This window comes from Primulina huaijiensis, chromosome 18 (genome assembly GCF_012295235.1).
Source record: "Primulina huaijiensis isolate GDHJ02 chromosome 18, ASM1229523v2, whole genome shotgun sequence".
NCBI classification, from domain to species: Eukaryota; Viridiplantae; Streptophyta; class Magnoliopsida; order Lamiales; family Gesneriaceae; genus Primulina; species Primulina huaijiensis.
In genome coordinates this window covers 2,100,042-2,124,980 of record NC_133323.1, presented here as the reverse complement: position 1 = coordinate 2,124,980, position 24,939 = coordinate 2,100,042, and the positions used below count along the sequence as shown (strand labels likewise).

General features: G+C 35.6%; 5 protein-coding genes across 9 annotated transcripts; 1 reads left to right on the top strand and 4 right to left on the bottom strand.

The window, feature by feature from the left end:
• Positions 1-295: 295 nt before the first annotated feature.
• Positions 296-4,683, bottom strand: LOC140964558 (uncharacterized). 2 transcript variants are annotated; one of them, XM_073424422.1, is made up of 3 exons: positions 4,215-4,683; positions 1,622-3,030; positions 296-572 (listed from the first exon to the last, which is right to left on the bottom strand). In XM_073424422.1, exons 1-3 carry the CDS (start codon positions 4,530-4,532, stop codon positions 377-379), a joined length of 1,923 nt encoding a protein of 640 aa, XP_073280523.1. In that variant the 5' UTR covers positions 4,533-4,683; the 3' UTR covers positions 296-376. The 2 variants fall into 2 exon arrangements, with proteins under 2 accessions (XP_073280523.1, XP_073280524.1); XM_073424423.1 differs by having other exon boundaries at positions 4,142-4,263.
• A 754-nt stretch (positions 4,684-5,437) lies between these two features.
• On the bottom strand, positions 5,438-8,672 carry LOC140964560 (fatty acid hydroperoxide lyase, chloroplastic). Its single transcript, XM_073424425.1, has 2 exons — positions 8,210-8,672; positions 5,438-6,601 (listed from the first exon to the last, which is right to left on the bottom strand). Exons 1-2 carry the CDS (start codon positions 8,645-8,647, stop codon positions 5,555-5,557), a joined length of 1,485 nt encoding a protein of 494 aa, XP_073280526.1. The 5' UTR covers positions 8,648-8,672; the 3' UTR covers positions 5,438-5,554.
• A 925-nt stretch (positions 8,673-9,597) lies between these two features.
• On the bottom strand, positions 9,598-14,286 carry LOC140963828 (condensin complex subunit 2-like). Of its 2 annotated transcripts, none has more exons than XM_073423244.1 (13): positions 13,954-14,286; positions 13,758-13,859; positions 12,932-13,049; positions 12,558-12,628; positions 12,398-12,458; positions 12,044-12,244; positions 11,641-11,942; positions 11,390-11,534; positions 11,049-11,308; positions 10,817-10,847; positions 10,367-10,509; positions 10,001-10,111; positions 9,598-9,814 (listed from the first exon to the last, which is right to left on the bottom strand). In XM_073423244.1, exons 1-13 carry the CDS (start codon positions 14,191-14,193, stop codon positions 9,599-9,601), a joined length of 2,001 nt encoding a protein of 666 aa, XP_073279345.1. In that variant the 5' UTR covers positions 14,194-14,286; the 3' UTR covers position 9,598. The 2 variants fall into 2 exon arrangements, with proteins under 2 accessions (XP_073279345.1, XP_073279346.1); XM_073423245.1 differs by having other exon boundaries at positions 11,049-11,296; positions 13,954-14,285.
• A 671-nt stretch (positions 14,287-14,957) lies between these two features.
• On the top strand, positions 14,958-18,051 carry LOC140964559 (uncharacterized). The gene is made up of 3 exons (XM_073424424.1): positions 14,958-15,362; positions 16,060-17,355; positions 17,573-18,051. The coding sequence occupies exons 1-3, from the start codon at positions 15,180-15,182 to the stop codon at positions 17,798-17,800; spliced, it is 1,707 nt and encodes a 568-aa protein (XP_073280525.1). The 5' UTR covers positions 14,958-15,179; the 3' UTR covers positions 17,801-18,051.
• Positions 18,052-18,479: 428 nt separating this feature from the next.
• On the bottom strand, positions 18,480-22,825 carry LOC140965243 (chromatin remodeling protein EBS-like). 3 transcript variants are annotated; one of them, XR_012172994.1, is made up of 6 exons: positions 22,544-22,825; positions 20,949-21,291; positions 20,770-20,838; positions 19,683-19,821; positions 19,194-19,276; positions 18,480-18,697 (listed from the first exon to the last, which is right to left on the bottom strand). XR_012172994.1 is itself a non-coding variant. In XM_073425386.1 (5 exons), exons 1-5 carry the CDS (start codon positions 22,614-22,616, stop codon positions 19,250-19,252), a joined length of 651 nt encoding a protein of 216 aa, XP_073281487.1. In that variant the 5' UTR covers positions 22,617-22,824; the 3' UTR covers positions 18,950-19,249. The 3 variants fall into 3 exon arrangements, 1 of the variants encoding a protein (XP_073281487.1); XR_012172995.1 differs by lacking the exon at positions 18,480-18,697 and adding an exon at positions 18,710-18,858; XM_073425386.1 differs by lacking the exon at positions 18,480-18,697 and having other exon boundaries at positions 18,950-19,276; positions 22,544-22,824.
• Positions 22,826-24,939: the final 2,114 nt, after the last annotated feature.

Genomic DNA, 24,939 nt, shown 5'->3' with positions numbered 1-24,939 from the left:
AAAAAAAATTGTTATAATTAAGTTTTGGAACTTTGAGAAACAATTTGGAAATCTGTATGAGTAATCTCTAATAAAAATATAAATTATTGTTTTTATATTGGAGTTCACTTTTGGTAATGGCAAGGTTTGCTCCAACAGCCAAAATCCCCAAATTCTAACACAAAGCCACGATCTTTGCCATTAAACAATATGCATTACAACTAATCAAATTATATTTGGAATAAAGACTTGATTGCTTGTAACAACTCACTTTCAACCAGGGACCAAAAAAATAATAGTAATAATTATGGGACTTGGATCAAAACATCCAAGAAATGAACTGGCATACCAGATAACGTACAAACATACTTCAGTAATTTAAAAAAAATGCAGCTTCTCAATCTTGGGTAGCTGAATTTTGCGAGTCTGATGCGGAGGGAATACAGAGATCCGTCCTGAGCATGAAAGAAAGATCGTGCATCTGTGATATCAGCATCTTGACATCATCCTCGGGATTGGTGGACTTATCAATGTTGTTTGAATCATTTGCGGCTGATGCACGATCAGAAGATGAGCCACCAGTGCCACTTAACCTAGAGTGCGTTCAAGAATTTGACAACAAACTTGAGAAACAAACGTGAGGGGATAGAGATAGGTAACAGATTAATTAATTACGTTGCTTATAAATTGGCTGAAAAAGGTAGAAATGAAGACAAAACATGATAGCAATAGGAGTAAATTAATCTACTCGGTTTGACAGACATACAAGTTAATGTTTTTGTAAGCAATATATCCTCCACAACATGATGCATATCATAGCCCATTAGCTTAAGATTTCAGGCCCGCATCTTTCAATGGTTAGAGCTTTCTACACACACAAAAGTAGAGCTAGATATCAAATATAGAAACCATATAGAAATTTTTTTCAGAAATGGAAACGTATTGTACTTCCGGCATTTCAAGTGCATAGCAAATAACGAATATTTCTACAATTAAACAAATATATATTGTTTGACCAAATGCTCCCAAATTACGAAGTACATCATTAACCTACTAATAGAGCCCATCTGCGAGCAATAACAAATGGTAGTTTAACTATAAATCGATAGCAAATAATCATATCTTTTCACAGAGTTTAAGATACTAGTACGCTTAAGAAATAAAATTTGCCTTTAAATCACAACATGATGCATATCATGTGGCACACTAGAACTGAAACTGTGGCTCGCACATCTCAAAAATTGTAACAAAATTTTGGTACTTATGCCCTTTAAATCACTTAATTTCTTATCATCCTTTAAATCACATTTTGAAAGCAAAAATACTGATGATTTTTCATCTTGTCTCAGTTGGATTGATTTTCATTCTAAAGGTCATAATATGTAAATTGGCAATCTGTATTGATCTTTTTCCGAGTAAAGGCCACCAAAGCGGGAGCATTCATTCATGAGAACCTTCCTGGAAGAACTAATTGCTGATTTCATAAAAGTTACTCAAGCCCTTATAATGATCCAACATGAAAGGGAATCATAATTAATATAAGCAAGGAACTTCATCTTTGAAACACAACAGTCGGTCAAAATCCAGTAACTAACTGTACAGGTACGAGTAAGGACCTCCACTGAGAAGAATTATAACGCACCTTATTACAGAAGGTTTTGATGAACTATCATTTTCAGCAGCAGAACTCCTATTAACAGTGTAAGTAGAAAATAGATTTGGTTCAGAAAAGCCATCAATATTTCTTTCATCAAATGCACTGTGAGGGCTGAACACATCTATATCCGCCGAGTTTCTGTGGGAAGTGGTAAGATGATCATTTTGAATCCATTCATTTTGGGATGGATCTTGAAAACTAGCAGAGCCTGTAAAATCATCCCACTCATCAAATGCATCCCCATCAACTGTGTTGTTCTCCTCGTGCATTCTCTTATTCTCACTCATGTCAGTCTTATTGGTTTGCCATTGGAAATCTTGAAACAAGTCGACACTGGTAGAACGATCGTTTGATTTTTTAGAAGTGTGATTATCCCCAGTATTAATGGTAGCAAAAGACACTTCAGCAAGTTGAGACTGCTTGTTCGTGCTAGGCTCATCATTAACCGCCTTATTCGAAGTTACACCAGCCGCATTGGTTTTCCATTGAAAGTCTTCAAACGAAATATCATCAATGGCAGAAAGATTATTTGAAATTTCTAGAGTATGATCATCCTTAGCACTTAAAGTGATATCAAAGTCACTCGCAGTTTGGGACACGTCCATTGTGTTAAGCTCCCCATCCATTGTCTTATTTGCAGGTACATCTTCATTATTGGTTTGCCACAGGAAGTCTTGAAACAAGTCAGCACTCGTGCTAACATTGTCCGAATTTCCAAAAGGATCCTTGGGACAAACTGTAGCATCAGATTCCCCAACAATCTGAGTCTCATTACGGCCCATATTAGTCCACAGATAATCTGAATTCCAGTCACCGAATGCTGGAGAAGCTACAGGATTGTCCATTGACTTTCTAACAGTTAAATCCTCTTTATGGACAAACACAGAGTCCATATGAGCAGAAAGATCAACCTCCGAACTTGCGAAATGTGATGCTTGAGAATCCGGGATTTTATTTCCAGAATCATCTGGTGAACCCATAACCTGGACAGATGATCTGGCTGCATCATGTTGATTGTCGGATACAGCAAACTGGAAATCCGCCTGCCACTCAGAAAAAGATTCAGTGGTCTTGCTCATGGCAGACCCATCAGCTGGATCAGACGACTGAACATTCTGAAACAAATTTTGATTGTCAAGACCTGCAACTGCTTTAGTTCCTGTAGTCCCAACATCAGTTAATTTGAAAAAGAAATTATCTGCAGCGAGTCCAGTTGAACTCCAAAATCTTTTAGTCTCTTCTGGTCGTTTGTCTGAAATAGTGGTTTCTTGTCTCTGTATCTCTGCTGGCCATGCTATTCTAAAGTTTATGAAATCCGACAAGGGCAATTCAGATTTAGTAGAACTCTGCCCTTGATCTTGCTCATTTTTGCTGGTTGGTGGTTTGACCATTTCCTGTAATTTGATGTAATTATTTTGTCAGATGTTTAATCCGTCCAACCAGATAAACACCACACACGGGTACTTAATTTTTTATCAGCTTGGTGAGTTACCATGGAAAGAAACTAGTCATAAACCAAAGCAAGAGAGAACCGAATATAAAACTACCAGTCTTGCGCATGACATGTCATGTTTATGTACTTTGAGACTAACAACCAGGTTAAAGACATCAATTTCAGATACCAACACTGCTGCACATTTCAGCATACACAAAAAGCAGATAAAAAGATAGTTGGTCTTATGCTACATGAATACTGCCAAACTTAATTGTCTGAAAAATTGAAAGGAAAAAAAGAACTAGCATCACCAAGCCAGTGCAAAGAAAATGAGGAAAAAAATTCAAACACCGTCTTCATGGATATTTTATCTACAAAATATAAAATTATTGACTTTAGTGGAACATAACACACTGGACAGTAATTTACTTCAAGCTCAAACATGAGCTGAAAAACCAATAGACCATTTATCCGACTGATCAACCCATATTACGACCACGAGAGTTAATTTCCATCCATTTCTTTGATTATCCATATTTACCAATAGTAATAAGCATGACATAAAAATTTTTATCATTGAGAGCTCCAAACCTTCATACATGAGAATAAAACCGCAAACAATGTATGTCTTTATAAATGTATTAAATTGTGTTGCATCGTAAACAACTACCAAAAATATAGAGTTCATTTCAAACAAACAGGTCATACAAATTTTACCATGGTACATAAACCCGAACTACAGAAAACAAAGTCCATACATGACACATCCTATTATTTGACTATATATGGGACTTCATATTTTAAAATAATTTGGTTTTCAACTGTGATTAATAGCAAACTGGACAGCTCCCTCACGATTCACCCTAAAAAAGTACCAACTAAGGCATTTCTCCTCCTCAAACAGCCACCGCACCCCTTCTAGAATTTAACTTTCCTTACCTCAGCCTATTTGCAAAAGCAAATAATTAGTTCTTCATGATAACTCTAAATGGACCTTGACCCCGAAAAACCAAGAGAAATGCAATCGAAAAGGAAAATCTGTCAATAGAATAAACTTAGAAATACCGTACCTAGCAACAGAAACCAAAGAACTCAACGTGTAAATCGATACAGAGAATTGACATTTGTCACTGGCTAACATACCGATCCATCCAGAGCGAGAGAACGGAGCAACCACTGATACCCAATGGTAGAATTAAAGCAAATGGGATCTGGGCCAGCATCATTTTGGCAACGAGCTCCGCAATACACGCAGATGTTCGACTGTAATCCCCTGAGAAGACTTCCTTTACAGAGTTTGCAGCGGAGATGAGACAGAGAGGGTTCCAAGGTGGCGATAGCAGCGGAGAGCGATGGCAAAGCAGGCAGAGTCGGATCGTTCGGGTCGTACCCAGGTATGCCCGCTGCTGACCGGGTCGAGATCTGGACCTGCCGGATCAGTTCACGTGTAAACTCGGACATCGATTGCTTTGCTCGCCTCGCGCTTCTCACTTCAAAATAAGAGCGTGCCTGATTCACTGGAAGGTGGCGCTTTCACTATTGGACCAATCGTCAACATTGGGCCAATTGGAATGGGCTCGTTGTTTCCAATAAATGGGCCGTCTAACAGATTTGTATTCACTACCTATGGGTAATTAGAATCATGGGCTCGAACTTAAATAACTTCACATTCATGTTGAAGAAAAATTAAGTCTATAGTTATTTTAAAATTTTGATAAATTTAATACATCAAATAATAAATTATGCATGAAAAAATATTCTTAGCTATAATAATATTCATTTTTGGATTAATATTCTTAGCTATAATAATATTCATTTTTGGATTAATATATATATGTTTCCAATTAAAAATTTGAATCAGTTAATATCTTATTATGAAATTTTGATGCATAACCGTCTGCCTCATAAGAAATACGTACTCATAATTTATAATATTCGATTACGTTTGGTTGGAGGATAAAATTATGAAATGATTAAGAGATAAATGATAAAAAAATGATTGAAGTAGAAATATAATATATAATGATAAAATAATATTATGTTTGGTATGATTGTTAAGAATGAGATAATTAAGAATCTTTTGATGAATTGACAAAATTGCCCATCCAGTTCGGCGACAACTGCGATGGTTGGCCGGCCAGAGGTGAGCGGTCGGTGACGGGAAGTTGTGATTAGTTTGGATATAGGAGAATGATAAAATTGAAAAAATAAGATGAATTAATAGTTGTATAAATAATCCTAAGGGGTGAGGAATGATTATTTTATCTTAGTTAATATAACTTAATCATTTATAGGAGAGATTAACTTGATTAAATAAAAATCCTATCAAACATGGGATTACGTGGATTATTCTCTCTTACCAAACATAGCCGAAGAAGGTCATGTAATAATAGCACCAAACGTATTACATTAAAATATAAACCGTGCATGATTGCTTATATAGTTCAAATAATTTGATAATGGATGTCTCATACCACACGATGTCACTTGGCCTTTTGGAGAGAAGTGATTCTGCCGGAAGAAATAGTAATATCATCATATCTTCTAAACAAATCAGCCAAAAACAAAGCGGCGGTCATCGGCACCACATCCCTCGCCGGACACTGCTTGTTCGCCGCCGACGGCCCATCTCCGCCTCTCTGTGGCCCATTAGACCAGTACAGATACATCAGCAGCTCCTCCCCGCCTCTCTCTCTCGTAAACCGATCGTACACAAACTCTTCAGGATTCTCAAACACTGCCGAATCTTTCATGACCAAGGGCTGGTACCCACACAGCAGCTCTCCTTTCTTGATCGCGAAAACCCTGCCTTCCGTTTCGAGATCGAAGTCTTTCCTCGCCCTAGCGTACTGCAACGGCACCGGGGGATTCAAACGGAGGGTTTCATACACGAAGGAGTTGATTAGCTCCATCTGTTTTACGCTTTCGAAACTCATAGTGTTGTTGTTTTTTGCTAGGGTTTGTCTCGCTTCTTTTCTGAGTTTCTCGTGCAGATTTTGGTTGTCCCCGAGAGCGTTAATGAGTGAAAAGAAAAACAACACAAACCCACCAAATGCGTTGAATCCGAGTATAAAAAGAAGGTCGTGGATCGTTTCTTCTTCGGTAAGATTGAACTCGCTCTGGGCATGTGATAAAATCTCTTTGGCTTGACTTTTGACGAAATCACTGAGTTTCTGATATCCAAAACTGATCAACCAAAAAGGGTACGTGAAGGAGTGCAGGAGGATTTCTGGAAGTGGCTGAAAGGTGTTAATGACGGTGCTAGGAACGATTTGAAGGGCCAACCAGACGGAGATAATGAGGTGGCCGTATTTTGATACTACCGGGGTGCTGGAAGGGTCAGCGCGTAGGAGGGTGCGACTGAGGAAGGTGAATAGAAATTTTGCGATAGGTAGGTAGTAGCTAACACCATTGCTGGAGGTGGAGAGCTTGGATTCTGTGGAGTCCCATAATGTATCCAGTGAGGACTCCATTGAAGGCACCCAAATGCTTGAGCTTTGCCTGAGCATAGAAGAAGCCAAGTTCTTTACCTGCCAAAATTTTCAAATTTAAATAAAATGTGCTTACACATCTAACTTAATGATACAAAAACAATTCTTTAAAACTCAACACAACGCTTGATTCCAATTATTCAAATCTCCTTTATATTTTTTTTTAAAAAAAAATACAATTATTAAAATTATTTTGGAACGATAACTATTTTTTATTAACGTGGGAACGGAACCCGAGCATCTCCTATATACATGCATTTATCGAGATCGCCATTCGCACCGACATATTACTATTAATTCGTACAAAAAGCCATCCAATCATACGTTTACAGGCAAGCCAAATGGTCACACATGAAATTAAAATCCATTTATTTGAGGAAAAATGATTTTATATATGAACAAGATATCAATCAAGAAAATAAATGGGTAACTTTGTCTGATGCTTAGCTAAAGTCACCTTTCATAAATAGGTCCCAACGAGGACCACGATTATCTCTTATTGTCAAACTTCGACAGTACACGTTGAGCTCAAATTGATATAACATGTATTGTTGCTCCATATTTGTTGTATTGTATTTTTTTCCCAAAATTTAAAATTAATAAATTCTATTTTAATTTGAATATAACTTAATTATTTATATTCCAAATCATAATTAATAATGTTAGATATCACATGTTAACTGAATTAAATTTTTGAACCTCTAAGCTAAATTCTAGAGTGAATTTAAATTTAGGTCCATTATCTTTACAAATAACTTAAATAATTATATAAAAAATAATCAATAGGTTAAAATTACATGTACGCGAGTTTTCACGAGATGGGATATTTAATCTTGTGGACCTTGTAGAATACCAAGAAAATAAATCCCGAGAAACCAATCGAAATTATTTATTAATTACTGTAGCAAATTTTCATGAATTTTTGCAAAATTAATTGTTTTTAAAAAGTTTTATTTATCTGAAATCTACGTTTTAAAATAAATGAAACATCCATTCATATTGGTTTCTTTTATTGGCGGATTGACTATAATATTTCTCTCAGATCTTCAAATAATTAATGCATAGAATAATATTTCAAAGAAAAAAGTTTAAATAATTAATGCATACAATAATATTAATTCTCTCAGATCTTCAAATAATTAATGCATACAATCAATCATATACATATTTTCAATAAAAATAATAATTTTAAGATACAAAAAGAATATTTTCAAAAACAAAATCACTGTTTTAAGAACATCTTGCAAAAAATATAGATCGGTAAACACAATATTTTACACTATAGATCGGTAAACACAATATTTTACGCTACATTTAGTCAAAGCAAAAACTTGTGTGAGACGATCTCACGGGTAGTATTTGTGAAACGGATCTATTATTTAGGTCATCCATGAAAAAGTATTACTTTCTATGCTAAGAGTATTACTTTATATTGTAAATATGGATAAGGTTGACACGTATCACAGATTAAGATCCGTGAGACGGTCTCACGTTAGACCCACTCTTTAGTCAAACATTAATTAATATGATCATGTAAATTAAAAAATGAGAACTACTTTTAATAATAACAAAAGTTATAGAGTTCGAGTTTTTCGTATAATAAATTATAAATATATTGTATAAAACTGGTAACATGCGAGCGCATACCTGAGTATGTCTAGGCTCGGACGTATCAAGATATGCGCAAACCCGCGTACCGCCGGTGAATTTGACGCTGGGCATGGAGTCTCCAACCAGAACATCACTCTTCTCGACGATTTCCATGTCGAAAAGGTACGAGAAAGACTTCACATCCAGGAGGGCAACAACGTTCGGGTTCACTTTAAGGAAGAAAGGAAACGTCGGGGGCAAGTTTGTTCGGAAAACTTTGCTGTTGAATTTCTCGATTCTCGTCTTGAAGAACTTCTCGGGGCCTTGGAACCAGGCATAGTTCAGCCTGTCGGAGAGAGGGCCGATGATCGGCCAACCGTAGCTGCCGGGGATCGGCATCCTGGCAACGGATGACGGCGAAGACTCTGGTGGAGAAGAGGATACCGGCGTGGCAGATGGCGATGCCATCATTCTGCAGCTCATCAGTCCCGACATCCTAATTTGTTCAAGATGAGTAGGTACAAAAGAGAAGTACTCGTGTAATTTTATAGCAGCAAGCTCTGAGGGCAAAGTTGTACTTTCGTACAACCCTAAATCTCACGCACTACTTTTCTGAATTAGAGTTTTTTAGAAATTGCTAAGAGCTCACGTAAAGAATTAAATCTCATTCACTCCCCGTCTAAATTATAGTTTTATAAAAATTGCTAACTTCGTCTTCGTTTCAATCATATAAATTTATTTCTTTTTTATATAAATTTACAAAATTCATTCAATTAGCAAACAAATTTTCAATTTTTCTCTTTACCTAATGAAAATTTATATAAATATTTTTTTCATTATTTCAATAATGATTTCATTACAAGACCACGTATTAAATAAAAGTATATTATATTAATAAAAGAATAGAAAAATTCTCATAATATCTTTTAGTCACATATCTGCATGAATTAGATATCCTATATAATGTAGGGTTTTTGTTTGTGGTTATTTTTTTTATTATAGAATGTGAACATATATTTTGTTCTTTCAATCCAGATTATCATAGAATGTCACATCCGCTAACATATATTGAATATTAATATTTTGAATTTTGGATTTGAAAACATGTTATATAACTTAATATTTATCTTCAAAAAACATGTTATATATTACATCACTCTCTCCGTCTCAAATATATAATTTAATTATATAATTTAATTTTCTAATATTTTTTTAACTCGGTATCAAAACATAAGTTTAAATATGTTAGACAAAGAATTTAAAATTAAACAAGAAATCATTGTACTGAATTTACAAAAAAAAAAATAATAATGTATTTCTCGATACGTCAGATGTTACAATGTTAAGACCACCAAAACTACAATCCCATGGAAATAAGGGATAGTACACATAGCAAAACCAAACCCCCTAAGTTGAAGTTTAGCTAAAAGAGCGAAGTATGGCACCTTATGAAAGTGTATCAACGTGAGGTCTGATGTGTATGCTCAGATCATCTAAGCTCGGGCAGCCATTGATCTGCATTCCGTGCTCGTTCGCTAAATGAAGTAGACATATGAAGCACAAATGAGGTGAGATGTCATTGATAGATGCTGCAGCTCGGCAGCTGTCTGGGAAACAAGACAATACTTGGCGGAAGGATATTGTTCCTTCCGGCGATTCTTCCTGAAAATGTTACTTGGCAGTTAAAGTTTACATGACTGTAGCAGCGTTAGTTCACAACCGAGAAAGAAAATATGTCTGGATGTATATTCACAAACAAGAAAGTGCTTGCGCATGTATATGGCACGAACTATGATAATTGACTGATCATGAGAAATGACCCTCTAAAATTTAAATGGGAAAATTTACCTCAACTGATGTTTGATTCAATTTCTGTATATGGTCCCAGAGAGTTTCCTTGAGTACATGAACATCAACCTGTTTAGAAGTCTTGTCGTACTGAACCTCGATTTTGTTTACCTGTTTACTCCATTAAAAAAAATTAGCATGGAGATCTAGATGCCTATTTGTTTCAGAAATATCTAATGTATTGGTGAGCAAAAAGCATATCAGAAGGGAATAATTTTCAGCCTTTTGTTGCTTGAGCATCACATTAGTCGGTGAAAGTATGACTTCTTTTTGCCAGTGTGATTAGTGGCCCATAAGCCTGTAAGTGTTTATTGCTTTGAAAATGGAGCTGGGGGAACAAACATGTGCTACCAAAATGTAACGAACCTGCCGAGGTTGGGAGATAAGAGTGCTTGACTTTTCAACATCACTTTTGAAATGTCCATCGTCAAATGCACAATCGAAACCACTGCCATCATCATCCCAAAACTTTGTTGCTACAAAGTCATCACAATGTTGGGTTTCCTCATCTAACCATAATCAGTGATGTCATTGCATCAAAATGAAATGGAAAAGTTAACAGCAAGTTACGTCAAAATCAATAGCTAGATGCATATTTGGGTCAAAATGATGAGAAATATGTCACCCAAGTTAGCTGATACTGGAATTTAATACAAGGGTGACGAGAAATATGCCACTTGTTTTGTCTGACACCACGAAGAAAATACCAACATTTTATCATGTTTCAGTAAGAAATTTGTCATTTTGCCACATGCAACCAGACATTTCTATAAAGTCTCACGTAAGGTTGTGTGAAATCATTCAAGGCAAACCTACCTTTTCTCCTCCTTCCACCCTTTCCAAGGCACTACAATCAGAAATAAAAGAAAATGATAAAATATCCCGACACAATAATGTTATGAATCTATTTAGAAAATTGAAAGACTAAATAGTCGTAGATCAGCAAGTATCATTCTTCCACGACTGACACAACAAAGTTTAAAGTAGCAAACAAGAGTGGGACGGGTGGTTGGGCTAGTAAGGGGGCGGGAGGTCAGTCAGGCTTTACCAAAACATTAGGTAACAAAAATAGCTTCACAAGATCCTCCGGTTGGTAGTGACAATCTTCTGGAAGCTTTGTGTTGCAAGGTGCTCGATTTGCTGGCAGCAACAGTGACTTGGGATTCTTAGGAGGATCAAATATATTTGAAATATCGGCGTCGATGGCTCTAGAAAAATCAAGGTCTGTCTCTGCTTTCTTATTTTTCATTTTCTTAGCTTTTGTTGATCCATTTTCCTCAGCTTGGTCCTTAGGATCTATACAACAGTCTTCCTTAAATGTCAGAGCTAAAAACAAGTTGAAAAAAATGGGAAATTTAGACGATGTGCAAACACCTGTCACAAGTATACCTTTCACCTTCTGATATTTCCAATGATTGGGCCCTGCCCATGCATTTTGCTTTGTCGAAAATCCCAAGCTTGAAAACAAGTAGCCATCAACTTCTCCAAATCTATCATCTACGAGGAGGTCATGGAACTTTACACCGTCATCGCCCTGACAAATGCAACAAGTTACAGAGCATAATTAACATTTTTTATTTTTCATAAAAAAGTGAATAGAGGCAAGAATGATGTAGAAAATCTAGGGGATGTAAATCTACTGAATCAGAAACATCTGGCTGAGTTGGAAAAATTGGATCCTGATCATAAGTTCCTTCATCTACCGTAGTTGTATGGTCATCATGACCAAAGCCCGTATTTTCACTATTACCGAACGAATAACCATTTCCGAACGAGTCACCATCCATGTCAAGGTTATTGCAAGAACTCCCAATAACTGGCTCAGATGAATTCAAATCATATGATATCCGTTGATCTGTATCAAACTGATTTAGTATGGCCCCAAGACTGGGAGATATTTCCATATCGTTTGACATATTCAGTACCATCTGCTCAATGCACTCTGAAAAAAAATAAACAAATGAGACCAGTCATCTCTGCAGAATTAAAAAAAAGTGTAAATTCCTGCCAATACAAGCAATCATATGCTGCAGATGTACATACCTCTAGCAAAAGACAAATCAATTTTTTCTCCCCCCTCACACTGAGACAAGGTAGACATACACTTTCCAGGTACTTCCATTGAATCGAAAAGGACCCGGCAATCAGCATAAACTCCAAGATTGTTCAGCAACAGACCCTTAGCCCCACCTTCATCAAACTGTGCCGATGTCTGATGGTAGAGAGGATCGACCACAAATGCAACTGAGAGACAAAATTCAAAACACATTTACTCGTGCCAGTGAGTGCACACATAAACAAAACAAAGGCACAACAGATACAAAGACAATGTGAGTTGACAAAGTCAAATAAGGAAAACACGAGTATTTTTCTAACAGTGGTAAAGGACTAACATACCATCAAACTTCTTTACATTTATGGCATTAAAAGATGGCTCCAGTGTAGATAAAGGCGACAACTGCACATACATAGCCACTCTTCAAAATTCTACAATCAGTCAATCGACTAGTTACTGAAATCAAGTTATTGACCCACTACAAAGGAAGAGACTCTTAACCTTTCTCCCTTGCTCCTTCTTATCATTTTCTTCTCGTTCATTATTGATATCAGCATCCTCGAGAATAGGACCTGGATGAGGAGATACTAAACCCAGTTAATAGAGAGTAACATAAGGGAATAAAAACAATTATCTACACCCACACGTGCATAAAATTCCAGGTCAAGCATCATCATTCATTTGAAAAGAACCAGATGACAAATTACTGACAGACAGCATTTAGTAAGTGTAAATGGTAGAATGAGATCCATCTGAAAATGTACAGATCAAATACAAAATTCAAGTTCTTATTAAGTAATGACCAAATAATTCACGTGCATAAAACTTACAAAAGAATGACGAGCGAGAAGAGATATAGATATGGGAACCCTAACCTTGTTCATTTTCTTGGCCAACCCTATTGATTCCTCCAAGGACTTTATACGCCTCAGAATGAACTGAATCCACCCTTAAGGAATATATCTTAACCCCAGCTTCCAGGGTACAACTTGCCTGCATAACAAGTTAAGATATGGCAGGTGTGAAATGTATAAACTAACATAAAACATAAGTCATATGCACACTCTGAGAGTGTTTCTTGTATAAAGGTATGCAATCAGCAGCAGCCTCTGCGCTACATTTCCAGTCCAAGAGACGATATCATTTGCACATGTGTCCGATCACAATAACGCACCAAACCTACTTTATTAGGAGTTTGAGCTCATTAAATGTGAGACCAAAGCTAGAACGTACATAATTGCTTTCAATATTATACTCAAGCTCTAAATTTTCCACTCGAGCAGAATCCTGCAACAACTTATCAGAAATGTGTGTAAAAAAGGACAAAATGCTAGCATGATAGAACAAAAGTTTCTTAGTCGGACACTCGACTTAGACGGATAATTATTAATAAAGATTTTATCTTTCTTTTTTCATTCTTTGTACTATTTTCCAAAGTTCGGATCCCATTATTTTTGTACTAACCAAAATCCAGCCAAATACAATCTGCAAACTTGAGCAAAGAAATTCAAAAAACCTTGCAATTATTAATCTCCGGTAACAGCAGCAAATTGTACACTAGAACTAAGCTTCTTATCAACTACAGTGATTTATAAAAAAGCAAATGACAAATTGAGCTTCCCATAACCAAGAAGCTACCTTCCCCGTCTGCTAAAAGAAAAGGCACCTTTTAATTGAACCCATGAAAACTTTGAGTCTTACCTTTTGGAAATTGGTCTCGGTATCATTTTCTTCTTCAACTTTAATAATTTCTCCGAGGTGATCAATCAAATTAAGCTCCCACGTATTCTTCTGATTAATTTTCTGAACGGACACATGTTTTCAGTATATATATAAGATTATAAACAAAAACAGAAAACAAAGAAGCAGCAACAGAAACTGAAAAACAAATCCGAACATTTTCACTGGCAAGTTTAATGCAATTATGTAGCAATTGAAGTATCTGTTCTTTTCCGAGACATGTGTCGTCTTCAGGAGCAGTAGAAGTAGGAGCGTCAAGCTTGCGGCGGACAGCGGCGTCTCGGGCTGCGCGTGCCTGGGCCCTTTCGAGTTTATCGTTGTTGGAGGCCAGGAAGAACGGGCTCGTCGGAGAGAATGGAGCCCTTTGTTTCGCTTTCGGGCTCAAGGTTTCAGCCATTTTCGTTAACTTCAGAATAACTCAAAAGTTACAGAAATTGGAGCAACGTACACGATTTGAGTGCAAAAATTTTGAAAAAATATGATGTTTGTTTTCCCCCCTTTTTATTTGAATCTTTAGTGGCTTATGAATTATAATTATAACTATTTACTCATCTCGTGTATACAGTTTTTTTTATCATTATTGATAAATTAAAATGAAATTTAACAAATTATAAAGAGACTAAATTGATATTTGAATTGTTTAATAGCCAAAACTCGTGGACTACTATTTGAATCAATGAAACAGACGATCAATCGTCTTCATTAATTATCAAAATTCAATTCTTATATTACTATTTTAACAAACTACGTTGATTCAAAGATTTATACATTATGAATCGAGCTACTTGTCACCAAAAATCATCTATCAGATTTACCTTCCTCCCATTTTTGTCAAAATTTAATTGAATCAAGTGTCAATTATAACTAAGTTCACATAATCGAAGAAACCCCAATATATATAAACTACTTATTGTTGGTATATTTTTATGTAAATAAATTTATTTTCCCCTTGAAAAGTATCATGATTAAATAGTATACATCATATCACATTATATTATTTATTATTTTATATGAAATTTTAAAAAAATGATAATTTTGTTCAACTTCTTAAACTACCAAAAAAAAAAAAAGAAAGAAAGAAAGAAGGAGAAGAAGAAGAAGAAGAAGAAGAAAAAAGGGTGGCAGAGCCCAATTTGAAGTCCATAACCATTAGGCCCAACCTTCTCGAACTCAAAATTGGACGGATCTAAGATATACATACGAAAATGATCTCGATATGTATATATGCAAATTCACAGTGGTAAACTTTCCGGCAAGAAAGAATAAGGAAATCAATCATACTTTGAATTATCATTTCATTCGTAAAATCTGCAATCAGAAGAGCCCATTAATTGTTGAATTTTCGATTGGAGTTGATCGGAGAAGATCTAAGATTTATTGGGGATGGATTTTGAATTGAGAAGGGCCAGAGAGAAGTTGGAGAAGGAACAGAGAGAGAGGAAAGAGAAGGCCAAGTTGAAGTTCGAGAGAGAGAGGAAGGCTAAACAAGAAGCGGCACGCCAGCGCCAAGCCATCGAGGACGTACAGAGTTCCCGTCGACTCGAAGCCGCAGAAGCAGAAGCCAAGGTTGATCTTTCCTACCTTGACCCCTTTTTATTCGTCGTTTGAAAAATTCGTATTTGAGTTCGGCATTCTGTGAATTGATGTGATTATGAATAATAGAGATTGGAAATGAATGGTGAGTAGGTTATGGTGTGAAACATATAGTTTTTTTGGTTCTATAATTAAGTTTATTGGGCAATCGAATTTCAAAACTGCTGTAGATATTAAATTCCCAAAAATTGAGAAATAAAGAAAAAAAGACAAAGGTGGAAAATCTACCTTGATTTTCTGGGTACAGTGGCAGGTTTTTTATCAATGTGATGTTATCTGCAGCACATGCAAAAGGGAGTTGGAACTACATATCTGGTAGTTATGAATCCATCCATATCTTGTTTTTGTTTATTTTTCTCCTGTGTAATGTGATGTTGATACATAGAGGAGATGGGGTAGTGTATTAAAACGGTTTATTCCTCTTGATATAAAAAATATTGCATGAACATGGATATTCTGTTACTTTTCCATTTTTAAGCTTCATATGGAAAAGCTTGCTAGTTAGCGTCAAGATTTGTTTTTCCCCAGTTTCAATGAAATTATTTTATGCATGTAAAAATTCGTAATTTTTTCATAGTTAATGTAGAATTGCGGGATTAGTTCCTTTACTGGTGACTGAGTTTGATTGGGGATTAGATCTTGACACTACAGAAATTTGTGTCTTCTTCAGGCAAACCAGCAAACTGAAGAAAATTTACTTGCTGGTCGGGGAGTCAATTTTTCACGTATTTTGGAAGCTATACCTTATCAGGGTAGTGGAGACAAAATTAAACTGCCTCCTTCCTGTTTCACTGAATTGTCTGATCAAGGCGCATTCGACAAGGGACCATTGCATTTCTCTTTATCCTTAATATATCAGGATTTTCTCTCCGGTGGGGAAAATGCTGAGAAGGAATTGCCCAGGAAAACACATGCTGGTGTCCTGGAGTTCACTGCAGAAGAAGGTTTTGTGGCACTTCCTCTGCATTGTTGGAGTAACTTGTTCTCTGCTGAGGCTCCAAAGTCTTCTCTGGTGGAAGTGCGTTATGTTTGGCTGCCCAAAGGAACTTACGCAAGATTTCAATCAGATGAATTGGGTTTTTCTGACATTCCCAATAATAAAGCGGTTCTGGAAACAAGCCTTCGCCAACATGCAACCCTTTCCCAAGGTGATGTACTTACGGTCAATCATGGTGTCCTGACCTATCATTTGCACGTACTTGAGTTGAAACCTTTTTCTAGCATATCTGTTCTAGAAACAGATATCGAGGCCGACATAATGGGTCCCGAGTCCCCAGAAAGTACAAACCAGCATACTTTGAGACCTCTCATATTTGGGAAGCCAGAGTCTGGAATAGTTGATGAAGGAAATTACAAGTACTTCAAGTTCTCAATACATGATGACACTTGGAATAGGATTTCATTGGGAGATGTGAAAATTGTGGTCAACTTAGAGTCACAGACTCAAGAAGGAGATACAGATCTCTATGTCTCCAAGCATCCCCTTCTGTTCCCTACCCGCCACCAGCATGTCTGGTCTTCCCATGACATGGGTTCGAAGACATTGATGCTTGGCTCAAAGGATCTGAACTTGGGTCCAGGTACTTACAGTGTTGCTGTGTATGGCTTTAAGGGAACATCCAAATTCTCTGTTTCAGTTGTTGTTCAAGATGTTTCCACGCAATTGAGCCAGCATACTGCTTCATCATTATCATTTACCGGGGCAGATACTACAGAATGTAGAAATTGTAAACACCATGTACCTTCAAGGACTATTGCACTTCATGAGGCGTATTGTACTAGACACAATATCATCTGTCAGCATCATGGTTGCGGTGTTGTTCTTAGAACCGAGGAGGCAAAAAACCACGTCCATTGTGAAAAATGTGGTCAAGCTTTCCAAAAGGGTGAGATTGAGAAGCATATGAAAGTGTTTCACGAGCCACTTCACTGCCCTTGTGGGATAGTCCTTGAGAAAGAAGAAATGGTAAGAATTGTGTTCTATACATTTCTTCAAATATGTCAACCCTTGGATGACTTTTATCTTTTTTTCTTGTGGGGGTGATTTTGTGGCATTCATCACATAAACGACTTATCTTCAAAGAACGATGAGAAAAATATCACGTGTTTTGTGTTATTTTTTTACCATCTTTTTTGTGTTTTTCTCTTAGCTCACTTTTAGATTGTATAATGAACTTTGGCAGGTGCAACACCAGTCTTCAGATTGCTCCTTGCGACTTATTCCATGCCGATTCTGTGGAGATATGGTTCAAGCTGGGACTTCTGCTGCAGATGTGAGAGACAGAATGAGGGGACTATCAGAACACGAGAGTGTCTGTGGATCTAGAACTGCACCCTGCGATTCTTGTGGACGTTCTGTTATGTTGAAGGATATGGATATACATCAAATAGCTGTGCACCAGAAAAACTGATCTTGAATTGTTGCCTTTCTTTACTCTTCAGAATTGATATTTTCTGTGTCAAGTGGTTCATGTATTGCACATCTGAAGCCAATATATTTTTACGGGTCTGATCACTTTTTTGCGTAATAGAGAAGTGTTGTTGCTGATTCTTATGAGATTGCATCATGAAGGAATCTGATTATGTATGTATCGTTGATTTTTTACCGTATGCTTTTATCCAGGATTCAGTTGTCGACAATAAGACGGAAATCCATTTTCTACGAGCTCTATTTCAATTATTCAAGTAAATGACATGGTATTTTGACGCATAAGCTAGTGAAATTCGATTTCTTTCTACGATCAAATGTGTGTGGGTATTTCCTCCGGTTATTGTCAACGACTTTGAATTTTCAAGTGGCATAAACCTCTCGCCTAACTCACGTAAGAGCAAAAAATTATCCTACCCACTCAATGTTGTAATAAATAAATCATTTAATAAACTTTAAAAACGACTTCATTGGCCTCTTGATTTAAGCCCTTTAGAGCCATTCTATCATATCTAAACGATTTCCAAATCTTACATCTTACGGGTTGTATGACGCTATGAAACATATAATACAACATACGATACATCTACAGAATCCGTACATGCCCTCTGGACATGCACATTTCATAGACGTTGAAGATTCTAAATATGTCTATCATGTTCATACATAACTCAACTCTATATTTTTGTGCGTTCACCTGAAATATTTCTCTCTATGGTGTTGAAATTTTAATATTTGGATCATAACATTTGTTGTCGATTTTCATTAAAATATGAGAGAGAGACTTTATCAAATAGTGTTGCGACAGGAGAATTACTCCACGAGAGCATAGACTAACTCCACAACACTGGCCGATGAGAAAAGTCGAACTCGTGCTTCCCTGTCAAGTAAACAAACTCACTTGTTCAAAAAAATATGGTGAGGAAAACAGTAAAATTATCTCCACCCAGTTATGGGAGACGGGCATCAATACACGAACACGAGGGTCTTTTGTGGTGGGGAATCGTCACAGCTGACCACCACTCAACACGGAACACATCACTGTGAATCAGAGGAATTTCCCCAAAAAACCAAAGCAAAGGAACAAAATCACTTCTGGGAACATAAAAATTATGAAATCAAACAGACCGAATAAAGAACAAGACTTGGCGTCATCAAACATTACGTTATCAAAATGTTTCAAGTTAGTTGGATTGACTACATTTAAATTTCTTTCAAAAGGAGGTGCCCACGTCCAGATAAACATAATTACCATGTGTCTGGGAGCATATGTCACAAACGCTAATTGTACATGAGTAGGAAACAGTCCACATGCATCAATAGATAACAAAGTTGCCATAATTAGAAGCCTCTAGCTCTTCTAAATACAACAATACCTATGTAAGTATGCAAAGATAAGGGAGCCTCTTCATCATGCATTGAAACCAATCTGTCATCTCTTTCTTCGCTTCGGCTCCACCTGATGAGGAAAATAAACAAAAATCAATGAGCATGACAAGCTAACCTTAAGTACTACTACAAAAATATGATAATTTTTTCAAGTACAGCGAATTTCTTTGACACACAACAGACAACAAAACTAGTTGTTACAAATGAAGTATCTAAATTTCACGATTTATTAACCAAATAATTAGAGCGCAAAATTCTAGAGACACAATCCCGAACAGTTGAAAAATAAGCACAAGAGATTCAAGAACCGGGAGACAGAGCCACATAAGAGTCACCAAAGCATGTTAATAAAAAGAGGAAAGGAGGGCCAATTCTTGAAGTAATCTGTATGGCAGGATAGCAAGACCAATACACATCTTGCTGTACTAATCTTCTCAAGCAAAGAAATAAAAGGTATGACAGAGAAAAATCCATACCTTCGCTTCAGGAGGAGGCGATACGGGAAATGAGTTTAAAGACCTTTTGGCGTCATCGTCAGATGAACAGTCTGAGCACAGGAAATGATCCAATTTCTTTATGTCTTCAATGGTCATACGCATACAAGAAGGATGAAACCTTCAATCCAACAATATATTAAACATGTGCTCCCAGCAGTGAAAATAGAACATCACAATAACAATTTCAAAGTAATAAAGCTATGATCACCGGTTTGAGACACCCATCACAAGATGCTAGAACCTAACCATGATGTTCAGTCAACAACAATCTAGAGCATGCATATACGTATATTCTTGCACCAAGAATAGCTTTAATCTAATTAAATTGAAAGCCAAATGTCTCGCCACTAAACCTCAGATCCGCTAGATTGTAAAACACGAGAAGCTTAGTTTGAATTAGTCAACTCACATTGACTTCCCCCATATTTATAAGCATTCAACCTCTACATAAACATTTGATGTGATATAATAGCTAGTACAGCTATCAAAAGCTATAATCATATTTGGACTGATGTAATAACTAGAACCGCGATCTATCAAGTTGGCATAATTTCAATGTCTGTCACATTGATGTTAAATCATTATGCTGCAATGGGTGTTTTGTTTTCAGAATTATTATGCAGTTTTCTATTACCATAAAATGTGTGTGACTGCGCGGTGTGAGGTTCTGCAGTGATGAGGTTGAGTGTAATCTGGATCCTTCTTTACAAACTTCGTATTTACATATTTTAAGAAAGAGAGATTTGGATGCTATGAGAATCAGGTGAGAAAATTAAAATCGTTGGCTGCTATTTACTCACTTCGTATAATTGAATTCAGCTAAAAACGAGATGACCAGATTGAAGATCCGGAACAGATACCATTTACAATATGAACATGAGAAACGTGTTTAAAAATTCCAAAAAGAAAACATGTAACTTCAAAACCACTCCAGTAAAAAAAATAGGTACAAACTAGATATCTAACCACATAGAACATCTAATGAAAAACATTTTGTGTGTTGCATCCTAACTGCACAACCGAGGTAGTCGAGAATTTTACACGACCAAATAACCAAGCATCGTACCAGTCCTTGCATCCTTCACATTGTACCATGAGATCATCTGGGTTGTAAGGCATCTCACACGTGCAATACCTTCAAAATAAAACCAAAAGGGTTCTCATATCAGATATCAACAAAGTGTATTTTGCATATTCTCAATGACTTACACCAGAAAAATCAAAATTCTAAAAACTGGGACTCACACGGCTACACGGTCTGGAGTGAACCCTCCAGTTGCAGCCTTGTACTCAAACCTACAAAAGTAATCCTCTGCTCCCACATTTTCGAGCTTGGTGTAGTTTTTAAAAGTGTGCACAATACACCTGCCTTCAATCGTATGAGCACTCTGTACATCGAAGTGATCCGACAAGAAGAGCTCTTTGGCACCATGGAACTGTCTTCGACCACCAATTGATTCTTCAGGCCGGTAGTACCATTGTACATGCACCTTCACGTTGTTCCTGTGATCAGCTTCGATTTTGTCCACTCTTGCCACGTAAGGGGGCTTGTCTGAATCTGATGGTCTCATCAACACACAATCGCCCGCTGCAAAAATACCAACGTGACTTAGTCTAGCACATTGCACGCGTTTAATCAGTCAAAAAACCATGTGATATACACAGACTTAAGTTTGTTTGAACAACAGTGATGTTTGCCATGCATGCAAGATTGTAAAGGGCACCAAACTTTTAAATAATTCAAGCACTTGATATTAGCATCCCAATATGAAACATGCAGATGAGTGATGCGTATGCATTTGCCCGGTAAGGGCACAGCCGAATTTTCAAAAACTATTGGATATTCCTAGATTAACTTTCCATGAAAGGAACGAGAATGGAAAATGTCCTCCTAGACCACAAAATAATGATATTATAATCATAAATATTAGAAGTACAAAGCTCACGAGTGTCTTAGTGGTAGACGCAAATTGTGAAGCAACAAGTGAGCCATGTCAACATGGGGAGCACTAAGGAATAATACAAAAGAATCTAAATATTTGGAGACACTCCATCCAATATTTACTTCAAAACCATTAAATGACAAATAAAATAAATTCATTAATTTAAAGTGAATAAATAATAAATAATTTGCATTTAATCTCATATTCACTATTTATTTACTGTCACATTAAAGGCAACCTTAAAGGCCATCTTGAGCCTAAGCACATCAAAACCCATGCTTCAAAGTCAAGGATCATGATACTGAAGAATGATGCCTAGTCGCGTGTAGGCAGAAAGATGAACCTCTGTTAGCCTTGGCTTTAGGCACATACCTCGAAGACTTTTAATGACTATGAAAATAATATCAAACAATCGTAGATATCAACATTTTCCTGTTAGAGAACTTAGTAATATAGCTTTCAACCCCAACCTCTTTTTCACAGGAACTAAAATGGAAATGGCGCTCCTTTCTTTAAATTAAAAATTCCTGGCTCACTCCTATTTGCATCCAAACTTACATTCATGTTTCTGTGAATCAACTTGTCATACAATGAGTTTCAAGAATCTCATGTACATAACTATGACACGGGTCTTCGAACAAATTGCCATCCACAAGCTGCCGCTTAACATTTTTTTCTACTAGCCATAAAATAAAGCGTTTCAAGCTCAAAATAATTCGGAACTTAAATTTCTACCCCAAAATTATACATTTTGCACTTAAAATGAAAAGAAATGAAATCCTATTGCCATGAATCAATGCACCTTGCAAGTAAAACCAACCCGGGCAGCCAGACCGACATGCAATAATTATTAGAAAAGTAAAATTCTACACAAAAGGACAAATAAAATGACCATACGTCGAACGATTTTGTTGGTGCCCTTAATAGTGTAAGAGTCAAGGTCCTTTTTTCCTGGTTTCGTCTTCGCCATCTCTTCTCATCAAAAGAGAATTTTCACAGATAATTTACTCAATATTATAGCTATTGATAGGAGCAAGCAAAACCCTAACTGCGCGGTGCTTGAGAGATATTTTTGGGTGGGGGGAACGGAGGAGCTGTGTCGGAACACTGGGGTTCAGTTGGCTTCCCGATTCTCTTTCTAAGGTGATAATAATGTCTCATGATAACGCCAGTGCAAAAATCCCTAACGCCAGAGCAATGAAACATATATTCTCCTTTTTACCCCTCATATTGATTTTCTCCTTTTTTCTCCTTTAAATTTCGCTATATAATAAACAGCCAGTTAAGCTCATTTATTGCGTTAATTAAGTACATGTAATGGTTCGATTGGCAAACGAGTTGCTATCATTATGACATAGTAACAATAGATCTAATTACTCATATTTTATCATATTAAATATATGATTAAAATATTATCCTAATAGTAACATCTTATTAACCGATCTAGACACGTGGAGTTCATGTTTGACGTAGTATAGATATATATATACATATATACATACATATATATGTATATATAGTTTGATATGTTACTCCTTCACCGTGTTCACCCCGCGAACTATATCTTTAATGAAATTTAAAACAAGTGACACAATGTCAGCAATTTGACGTACGATAACTTCTCAGGAATTCACTCACCTCAATATTACTCTTACTCATGCACGCTTAACCTAACAAAACTGAATGATAGTGAAAGAATAATCTTTCAGTTCAAACGTTTCATGATCTTCGGGTCATAAGTTATATTTGTTACCCAAAACAAGATTTTTATTTCTTATAATTATGATATACCGTGCAAAGTCATATACTAAGCTAATGGTGATAATGATGATTGCACGGACGTGGGTGTCAAAGGGCCAAACCATAAAGCTTTATGCATGACAAACACAAATAATTGTTCGTTGTCATAAGAGAACACTTCAAAAGAATAAAAATGAGTTAAAATTGATTTTATGTGTGATAATTGCTCTTACATACATCAAAGTGATAGAAAAATGAAATAAGAATGGATTCAAATCGTTTTTATGTGAAACAAATTACTCTTACATCTATATTTACTTAAAATGATTTATAAATTTTTTTATATTTTTAAAATATTTTTTCTCCTCGGAAAATAAAAGTTTTTAAAAATATTACAGTTATATTCATGTTTTATGTCCTATAAAATTTCAATCCATGAATACTTGTAGAACATGTAGCTACTTTTTCAAGGAAATTATTTATGTATATAACTTTATAACTTTAAAATATATCATAGCAAATTTAGAAATTATGGTTGTAAAAAAATTAATTAATATGTTTGTTTTTGTTTTATTACTTTGAATACTCATAGTCTAACTAAATAATTTTTACAACTTTAAGGTTTTGATATTAAAATAGGTGTCACAAATCAAGTAAAAATATTGTTCTGATTATGGATCCCATTAATAATATTTTTATATTTAGACATAATATTGCAACACTATATGCGTATATGTATATCAAACCTAAAACAACTCAATTTTATTAGTTTTTACGAACTCAAGAAAAAATAAAATTTGAACTTTATCGAGGTATTATATATTGAATTTATTGTTGAAAAATAAAAATAGCGATAGTAAGGTGAATATTGTTATCTTCATTAGGGCATCTCAAACCCAACTCCAAAATGGAGTATTCCTTCATTATAGAGAATGGATTCTCCTCCAACCCATCTTTATTTGTCTACTCTATTTTAGAGGAAGGAATAGTAATACTCTAAAATGGAGGAAAACTACTCAAATGGAGGATGATGTGAAATATACAAATAATTACAGAATTGTCATTATAAAATTTGCAATACAACTCTGGTAGTTTTATCAAAATTTTTGGCCAATTTTTTAATAAGTTCGAATTTTTTTAATTATTTTTAATGTTAAATAATTTTTTGGCCACTTTTTTTAATTTCGAATTTTTTAAATGTTTTTAATTTTAAATAATTTTTTTGTTCATTTTATATTTTATATTTTGAATTATTTAATTCTGAAAATTTTATTTTAATTGTTTTAATTTTTTGCATAAATTAATTATAATTTACAATTTATAATAGTCACGAAATAGAATTAATGAACAATGTTATGACAAAAAAAATACATAACATAATTTACTACAAACATTTATTATCGATTTAACTTAACTTGATAAACATGCGATATTTGTAGACATAATAAAGTAAACAATAAAGAAACACACACAATAATAAAGATAAACATATCACCAAAAAAAAAAAAAACACACACACACAACAATAAAGATAAACACATTCTTAGTTCATT